The sequence below is a fragment of the Emys orbicularis genome, chromosome 12, assembly GCF_028017835.1.
Source record: "Emys orbicularis isolate rEmyOrb1 chromosome 12, rEmyOrb1.hap1, whole genome shotgun sequence".
Classification (NCBI taxonomy): Eukaryota; Metazoa; Chordata; order Testudines; family Emydidae; genus Emys; species Emys orbicularis.
Window position 1 is genome coordinate 2,553,214 of NC_088694.1, and position 9,202 is coordinate 2,562,415.

The following is a 9,202-nucleotide window of genomic DNA, read 5'->3' on the forward strand; positions in this document are numbered from 1 at the left end:
CCCTGCTCTCTGGAATGCTGTTGGGAAATGTTTGCAAGGCCGCGTTCCTGCTTTAATCTGACCGACAGGCATGCTTGATAAACCTCAGGGCTGCCGGGGGTAAAGTTCTTCTGTAGTCTGCTGCGTACTGAACTTGGACCCCTTGTTCCAGGAGAGCCAGGATTGCTGTGGATTAGAGCTTCTGCCCTGGTAGGTGCCAGGGTCTCTGCTGGACAGCCATGCCGTTTACCTGCAGCAGGTATATACCTTCCGCAGCAGGAGTTTCTCATCTCCCCATCCCTTCCCAGGGTCAGACTTGTGCTTAATAGTGAGGTATCTAAACAAAAGCCTGGTGAATGCCCATTGCTCCTGTTGACTCCAGTGGGAATTCTGCACTTGGCACGGGGTACCCAAATTTGGCCCACATTGTGTTGCTGTATCTGGAAGAACCTCTTGCAGCTGCAGCGCAGCCCTATCCCTGTGGGTGGGGTCAGTGCTCTGTTCATGGAACTCTTTGGGGTGGGGCTTATTTTGGAGATTTGGAGTGTCTCGGTAGGTGGGAAGGAGTTGGTGTCCTGGGCGGGTCAGCAGAGCTGCTGATGTTTCCATGTGCTCTGGACCCAGATGATCAGCAAACTCCCCAGCCCTGGAAAGGCATCTTCTCGAGGTCCTGTCCAGCCCTCCGGCTCTCTGACCCTTCCAAGGAACCAGCTCAGGGGAGGGTGTGGCCTACCTCAGTCATTCTCGGATCTCAGACCAGACTTTGCTGGTGCAAGGCTCTGCTGGGTGGCTGGGCGTGCAGTCAGGGCCTGCTCTCTAGCCAGACTGAGCGTCTCACTGAGGAGATGCCATGGATGTCTTCAAGCTGCCTTCCTGCCGTGACTATTGGAAATGTCACTTCAGGCCGAGAGCCCTGCTCTGTGCATTGCTCTCAACTCCATGCAGCCCCAGGGCTAGCCTATGTCTTCGGGGGCTCTAAGATGGGTGGGAGTCTACCCAGCTCAGGGAATGAGCTTCCCGGCCCCGCTGGGCAGACCTGTGCTAGTGCGAGACCCCCTAGCCCTCCAAAACCACTGCACACAGTGCTCTGAAGTTGTGCCTTGGGTGATGCTCAGGCTGGGTAGCCTAGCAAGGGGATGGTGGGGTAGGAGCTCTTGTTGCCAGGGTGGATCCTGCCACTAGTGGTGCAGGAGTAATGCAGTTCGCTGGGTGTGGTTACGATGACAGTGCTTGTCCCGTAGGGGGTGAGGATCCCCCCCCCCCCCCAAATCCAAGCCACTGTGTCCTTTTGCCATCTCCCCTGACTACCTTCCCAGCTGCTCCCCACACTGTCCCTCTGATTCTGTCCTGTCCCTTCTCTCTGTCATGGGAGGGGAAGTTGGGCTCCTGTGCTGGCACGCTTTAAATCTCCGTGTATTTCAACATTCAGCTGGGGGGTGGGAACCTGCCATCTGTTGGCAGGAGGTGCAGGACTGGGAGGAACCAGGCAGAGCCCTGAGTGGCTGCATTCCTGGTAGATGCCTCAGATTGCCCTGTGCCCTGAAACTCCAAGGATCTTGTTGTCCCAGAACACCCAGCTTCCCAGAAATGACTCCTGGAACTTGATAATGCTGAATGCAGGGCACTGTTGTGAGGGAGCTCGCTGCCAGAAGGGCTGGTGTGTCCCCCTGGACGCGAGCTGTGGGTGGGAGGAGAGGAGTGGGCACAGAGCAGACAATAACAGACATGTGGTGTTTGTTCTTAGAGTAACCGTAGGAAATTGGGCTCCAGTCATGGAACGGTTTGCCCAGTCCAGCCTCCCCAGCAAACAAAGCTCCGCTGTCTCCCTGCTGCCCCCGCCCCTCTTCCCGAGTTCAGCGCGCTGTGTGCTTGTGGTGCACCTCCTGTCCTGCACTCGTGGTGTTCTCCCCTCCCTGACACACGCTTCTCTCATGACTGGTCCTGTGCTTCCCTTTGCCCTCTTTACACACACTTCAGGGTGGGGAGCACAGGGCTTCTGTGTCCATTCAGTGCCATGCCTGAAGAAGGCTGACCTACGTGGGGCCTGCTGGGGGAACACAGATGCCAATCTCCCACCTCTTCTCTCCCACACCCTCGGCTGCGGAGAAACTCCTGATGCCTGTTGGGTACTGACAGTGACAGTGCTGTACTGGGCCCTGGTGAAAGGCAGTCTCTGGCAGGTCCCCAAGATATTGTGGGTGGGTGGGAGGGTGTCATGGGTAGTTCACTGATCTCGGCGGACACGGTGCGCCTGGTGGAAGGGGTAAATGCCTGCAGGCCTGGCAGCTGGGCAGAGTAGCTGCAATTGGTGCTTGTTCTGTGGAGGAAACTGAAGTGCCTTGTGCCCCACTAGTGGGGACTAATCTGTGGAGGAGCCATTGAAGCCTGGGGGAGCTTACCCATCCTGCCCCTTGGAAGGGCCAGGGCTCTCTGCCGTTAGGCAGCCTCCATGTGCCCACGCTGCAGTTTGGGGACCTGATCCGATGGCTGTTTAGGGCTCCGGAGGCCCTTGATCTCTCACGGAGAGTTGTGCCCCACACTTCCCTCCCGGGGAGGGGAGCTCAAACCAGAAATGAGCCAACAGTGAGACGGCAGCTCAGCTGCTGAGCACGGTAGTGGTTACACGGACACTGAGGAGAGAGAGCATTCCCAGTGCAGTTACACAGCGCTTCCCTTTCAGAACCTGCTCCAGCCACTTGAACCTGGAACATTGAACATTCAATATGTTTTATACTGTAAAGATTAAACACGTTTAACAATCCATCCAGCCTTTGGCAGAAACGGCGAGTGTGCATGTAAAATGCACAAGTCCCTAGCGGTGGCAGCACCAGCAGCTCTCTGGCTAAGATGGGAAAGCAGAGGCTCTGCAGAACATGGGCAAAGTCTGCACCCATAGAATCATAGGACTGGAAGGGACCTCGAGAGGTCATCTAGTCCAGTCCCCTGCACTCATGGCAGGACTAAGTATTATCTCGACCATCCCTGACAGGTATTTGTCCAACCTGCTCTTAAAAATCCCCAATGATGGAGATTCCACAACCTCCCTAGGAAATTTATTCCAGTGCTTAACTACCCTGACAGGAAGTTTTTCCTAATGTTCAACCTAAACTGCCCTTGCTGCAATTTAAGCCCATTACTTCTTGTCCTGTCCTCAGAGGTTAAGAAGAACAATTTTTCTCCCTCCTCCTTGTAACAACCTTTTATGTACTTGAAAACTGTTATGTCCCCTTTCAGTCTTCTCTTCTCCAGACTAAACAAACCCAAATTTTTCAATCTTCCCTCAGAGGTCATGTTTTCTAGACCTTTAATCATTTTTGTTGCTCTTCTCTGGATTCTCTCCAATTTGTCCACCTCTTTCCTGAAATGTGGCGCCCAGAACTGGACACAATACTCCAGTTGAGGACTAATCAGCGTGGAGTAGAGTGGAAGAATTACTTCTCGTGTCTTGCTTACAACACTCCTGCTAATACATCCCAGAATGATGGTTTTTTGCAACAGCATAACACTATTGACTCGTATTTAGCTTGTGACCTCCGATCTCTTTCCTTCCTAGGCAGTCATTTCCCATTTTGTATGTGTGCAACTGATTGTTCCTTCCTAAGTGGAGTTCTCTGCATTTGTCCTTACTGAATTTCATCCTATTTACTTTAGACCATTTCTCCAGTTTGTCCAGATCATTTTGAATGTTAATCCTATCCTCCAAAGCACTTGCAACCCCTCCCAGCTTGGTATTCTCTGCAGACTTTATAAGTGTACTCTCTATACCATTATCAAAATCATTGATGAAGATATTGAACCAAACTGGACCAGAACCGATCCCTGTGGGACCCCACTCGTTATGCCCTTCCAACATGACTGTGAACCACTGATAACTACTCTCTGGGAATGATTTTCCAACCAGTTTTGCACCCACCTTATAGTAGCTCCATCTAGGTTGTATTTCCCTAGTTTGTTTATGAGCAGGTCATGCGCTGCAGTAAAGTCAAGCTATACCACATCTACTGCTTCTCCCCATCCACAAGGCTTGTTACCCTGTCAAAGAAAGCTATCAGGTTGGTTTGACGCGATTTGTACTTGACAAATCCATACTGACTGTTATTTATCACCTTACTATCTTCTAGGTGTTTGCAAATTGATTGCTGAATTATTTGCTCCATTATCTTTCTGGGTATAGAAGTTAAGCTGACTGGTCTGTAATTCCCCGGGTTGTCCTTGTATCCCTTTTTATAGATTGGCACTATATTTGCCTTTTTCCAGTCTTATGGAAGACGGGAGACATTCCAGGACTTTTCAAAGATAATTGCTAATGGCTCAGATATCTCCTCAGTCAGCTCCTTGAGTATTCTAGGATGCATTTCATCAGGCCCTGGTGATTTGAAGACATCTAACTTGTCTAAGTAATTTTTGACTTGTTCTTTCCCTATTTTAGACTCTGATCCTACCTCATTTTCCCTGGCATTCACTATGTTAGACGTCCAATCGCCACCAACCTTCTTGGTGAAAACCAAAACACAGAAGTCATTAAGCACCTCTGCCATTTCCACGTTTTCTGTTATTGTCTTTCCCCCCTCATTGAGTAACAGGCCTATCTGTCCTTGGTCTTCCTCTTGCTTCTCATGTATTTGTAGCAGGTGCTTTCTTCCTTGTTACATTGTTGGTAGAGGATCTCTGTTCGTTAGCGTGTCTCTGAAATCGTTTTCTTTTTAAACATGGGTGGCCCAATTTGTCTAGGCATTAGGGCGTTTCTCAAAGGAAACGTCCACATCCGACTCCGTGCGGTAGCTTTCGTCACTTTGCCCGAGACTCGCCCTTCTCTTTTTCAGCGGTTGAGTTATTTCTGGCGTCTTGGGAAGTGGATGCACACATGCACTTCCTCTGGGTTTTGCAAGACCCCCCTGCAACAGGAACACACTCATTGTTCTCTTTCCCCAGTGCTGAAAATGGGATCCAGTTGTCTTGTCCTTGGTGAAGGTTCTCAGAACTTGGAATGGCTGCATACTTTGTCCTCCTGGATTTTCCAGCCAAATCTGCCAGAGTTCTTGTGAAGCTTAATAGGTATTTTAATCCACGCAAGTCCCTCATTTTCTGCAGCCTTGTGGGGCAGCGACCAGGCTAGGTGTGGGGGAACTTCAGGAAAAAAGAGCTGAATAAAAGGAATGTCCTGGGTGTCTTGGCTGCTGGTCAGCTGGCTTCTTCCAGAGCAGGGTAGAAGGCTGTTCTCCTGACTGCTGCCTAGCAAGGCTCAAAGGCATCTGTATCAGTACTTGCCCTCCTCAACACGGAGAGAGGCATGGGGGTGAAGGAGCAGTCACTGGCATGTGGCGAGGCAGCCCATCCTCCCCCCCCCCCCCCCCCCCCGGTCCGTTTCATGCCCCGCTCAGCGTAGGAGGCTGCTTGCGATGGTGCCGTGGTGTGTGCGCCTGGGGGCCCAGTCACTGTGAACGAGGTGTGTGGCGTCATTTGGGAATGACCTTGTGGGTTTCATTCAGGGAACCGGTATAAGGTCTCCTGGCACAGTCTTTTATTGGTATAAGCTGCATCGGTACCAGGAGGGTTTGCTGGCACATCAAGGCTTTTCTAGCGCAGACTAGGCCAGGCTGCCTGAGCCCCTGCGCTGTTACCGACTCGTGCAGGGCCCGCCTTGGGCAGTGTCACCTGACTCGAGAACAGGGCTTGTGACTCGGCCCAGGTGAGCGCCTGGGGGAGCAGCAGCTCAGGAATCCCCTCCTCTCCCGCTCACAAGATGGAGCCTGCGTTTGGTCATTGTCTGGTGTTTAAATGTGAGCTCTGCCCTGCCCCCCACGCCCCTGGCTTCTGCAGCTCCCTAACCCCTCTCTCTCTCCCCGCAGGAGCGGTTTGTGGATCTCTACGGGAATGACGCTGCTGCCAAGAGCAGGAAAGGCCAGGAGCAGTTCAACAGGTGGCTTCTGACTGGGGCGACTCTGGCGGGAGTGCTCCTGCTGGGCTCTCTGCTGAGCCGCAAGTAACCGGACACTGACTCCTCCCCTGGGCCTGTGGCAAACGGCAAAAACCCGCCACACTATACTCCAGAGTAACGTGATCATTCCAAGGGGCAGCGCCCCGCCCTCAGCCCGTCTCGAAGGGTGGTGACTCCTGCCCCACAGATCTCTTCTGGCCTGCGTGCCGCCAGCTTCACTTACTGTTGGTTCTAAAAGCCCCTGAGACCAAGGCAGTTGTTCTGCAGGCTGCTGGGGACCCCAGCCCGTGCCCTAGGTCACCAAACAGCAGGGATTGGGGTGGAAACGTGCTCCCCCCGGGGGGCTAGGGGAGACGCACGTTTTGGGGGGGGGGAGATGTTTAGGGTAAGGCTCTAGGGGCAAGCACCGCCCCCTCCACACAGCCCCACCCTCATTGCAGGTTTTGTGCATATCTAGCAAGAGCCCCCAGTGCTTGGAGGGGTGTTCCGGGCGTGGCAGGGAGGGGGGGAGAAAGGAGAAGTGGGCCTCTGGCAGACTGAACCGGGGAGATCTGCTGTTCACCATCAATGCAGCTTCCCCTCCTGGGCGGTCTTTGTGGTCAGCTGGTGCTGCGATTGCCTGGCTGTTGTGTGTGGCACCTGGAGCTGGTAGGAAGGGGTTAGGTGCAGCCAGGGCCCCGGGTCTGCCCTTAGCAGACCTCAAACCATTTCTTCTAGTTAAGGGGTAGAGTTTACAGTAGGCGTCTCCCCAGCCCTGAAGGGCCGAATCCTTCCCCTGTGCTGCAGGAGACTCCTCCTGCATGCGCCCGAATCTGCTGTCCCATTGCGTCTAGCTCCAGAGGCCAAGGCCCCGTCTCTACGCTGGCTGTGCCCAGCCCAGGGCACTCTGCTAGGGCTGTCCCCCCAGGCATGGGCACAGTGGGATCCTCGTGCTGTTCTCTCCCTATGAATGTAGGTTTCTGCAGTGAGTTACACTGTGCCGCCTCCTTCCCTTTTGCCCTAGGCTACCACTTTTCCCTACATGCTGCGAGCACCACACCCCACCGCTCCAAGCAGGTACCCCGCGTTCCTCGGCTCAGCTGCTCCAAGCATGGGCCTGGGGCTGCAAAGTGCTTTCCCACTCTCTGGGGACCAGGCATGTCTGAGTTTGCTCTTCTTGCTTGGAGTCCCCTAGCTAATGCCAGGTGGGGGACTCACGGACAGAGAAAAACACGGTGTCAGCAGCAGTGCCAGGGCAGGTGTTTACATTTGGCTTCTAATTGCTCCCTGCCTCTGTTAGCGTCGCTCTCTGGAGAGCCCGCGGTGGCTGCTGCCCAAGGAGCTTGCAGCAAGGGCAGAAGTAAACACTGCTCTGCTCAGGGCCTGGCAGGAGTAAAGTGGGGGTTGCCCCAGCAGTGATGGAACTGCTTGCCCCGCCCCCTTCCTACGCACACCCTCTGGGGTAGCAGCAGAGTCTGTCTGTCTTTCCTCATCGCTGTGCGGGAGGGCAGGGTGAGAGGAATAAAGCGAGACTGCGGTGGAGGCGAGTGCTGCCCCATAGGGAACCAGCAGGAGCAGGGAGCTGTAGCATCGTCGTCCCTGGGCCAGGGGCAAAGTAGGAGCCTGATCTCTCCGAGGGGATGGAGGAGCCTGGACACTGGAACAGAGCACGGCCGGAGGCAGCCCAGCTGGCAAGGGAGAGAAGGGGCTGGAGATGGAGGAAGGCCCCTGCCCGCCTTCCTGATAGTTCCCCTTAGCTGAGTTCCAAGTCTGGCCACACGCTCTAGCAGTGAGCGGGGCAGAGTGTTCAGAGCCTGCTGCTGGCCCCCTGCTAGCTCCAGGGTGGTAGGAACTCTCCGCTTGCTCCGCAGCAGCACACTCGCTCAGATACCTGCCGTGGTTTTCGGGATTGCCTGAGTAACAGCAGCATTTGGGTTAATACTGGTCCTGCCACCGTTCCATCTCCAGTGTGCATTCACCTCCTCGCAGGGCGTGGCATCTCCTGCTCCTAGCGCAGGGACACGCCCTTCCCTCCCTCCACATGCGGGGGGTGGGTCTGGGGAGGGCTGTCCTCTGTGCCGCTTGTAGCCCCGCACCTCCTGTTCTCTCCTGCAAGCTGCTGAGGAGGAGCTGGGCCCTGCTAGTGCCTGACTGGCGTTTCATCCCCCTGAAGCATTAACGTGATGCTGGCTTTGAAACATCCCCCGTCTCCTGGGAGTCCAGCGTCCGCGCCCGACAGGCCTAGCAGGTGTCTGCTCCTTGTACGTCTTTTCTGTGCTCTGCTGTAAATACCCGAGAGTAGTTTTTATTCATTTGTGAATATTCTAATACTATTTTTGTTAACTGTATGTCTGTATTTATGTGTGTTGACAGTGCTCCCCCATCACCCTGCAGGGCATCTGCTGTGCACTCTGCACGGGGCAGGTCCCAGGCCCCCCCCGGAGAACCGGGGCGAGAGAGCAGGTCCCCACAGACACTAAGAACCCACCTTGCACTCTCAGCTTCTGACTCAGCCTCTCACGGTGCTGGCCGGGCAGTGTGGGGTTAGGCCCACCCAGTCCTTTGCGTGCGAAAGTCACTCCCGACACAGCTTGTGGCAGGCATTTGAAATGCTTTGATTTGCAGGTGGAGGCTCAATCCTATTAATAAACTCTGTTGTTGGAGCTGTGTAGTTCTGTGATTCTTGCTGAGAAGGGCCCTGTCCCTGCTGAGAGGCGCACCTGCAAAATGCGGCTACTGCTGCTCCCTGTTTTCAATCCACCCACCGGTGCAATGCTAGTGTAGACAGGGCACCGGCTGCTTTTAGCCACTCCAGCCCCGCCGATGGCAGGTGGAGACAGTGTCGTGTGGAAACACCTGTGTCCTCTCTGCTCTGCCTGCACTGAAACCCCTTTCCACACTCGAGGAGGAGCCAGCGTACAGCGGCATGCACCAGCAGTATCCGAGTGGAGAATGTGCCTGTCCAAGCCCCGCAGCGCCAGGCCCATGCAGCGTAGCGGTGCCCGGATGGCCCGCCCTCCCTCCCTCCCTCTGTGAAATAGGAGGTTTGCCAGAGCCCACCACTAGGAGCTAAAGCTGCCTGGGTTCCAATAGCCGCTCTGGCCCTTCCTTGCCTCAGATGAGTCGCTTCTTCCCCTTGGGCACAGAGGGAGCCTGAGGCAGAAGCCCAGTACTCTTCGCCCTGCTGGCAGGGTGCTCTGAAGAGGTGTCCTGTGAAGTGCTAAGTGAATGAGCTGCACTTGCGGAGATTCACCTGGAGCGGCCTGAGCCCGACGCCACTGCGCAGGCTGGGTGGCTGGAGAAGGA

General features: G+C 54.9%; 1 protein-coding gene across 3 annotated transcripts in view; it reads left to right on the forward strand.

Annotated features, from left to right (window-relative positions):
• The window catches only part of BCL2L1 (BCL2 like 1), a 28,621-nt gene extending 20,064 nt beyond the window's left edge, over positions 1-8,557 (forward strand). For all 3 annotated transcript variants that reach the window (XM_065414256.1, XM_065414258.1, XM_065414257.1), the window contains exon 3: positions 5,829-8,557. In XM_065414256.1, the coding sequence (XP_065270328.1) occupies positions 5,829-5,966 (138 nt within the window). In that variant the 3' untranslated portion in view covers positions 5,967-8,557. The remainder of the gene's footprint in view (positions 1-5,828) is intronic.
• The last annotated feature ends 645 nt before the right edge of the window (positions 8,558-9,202 follow it).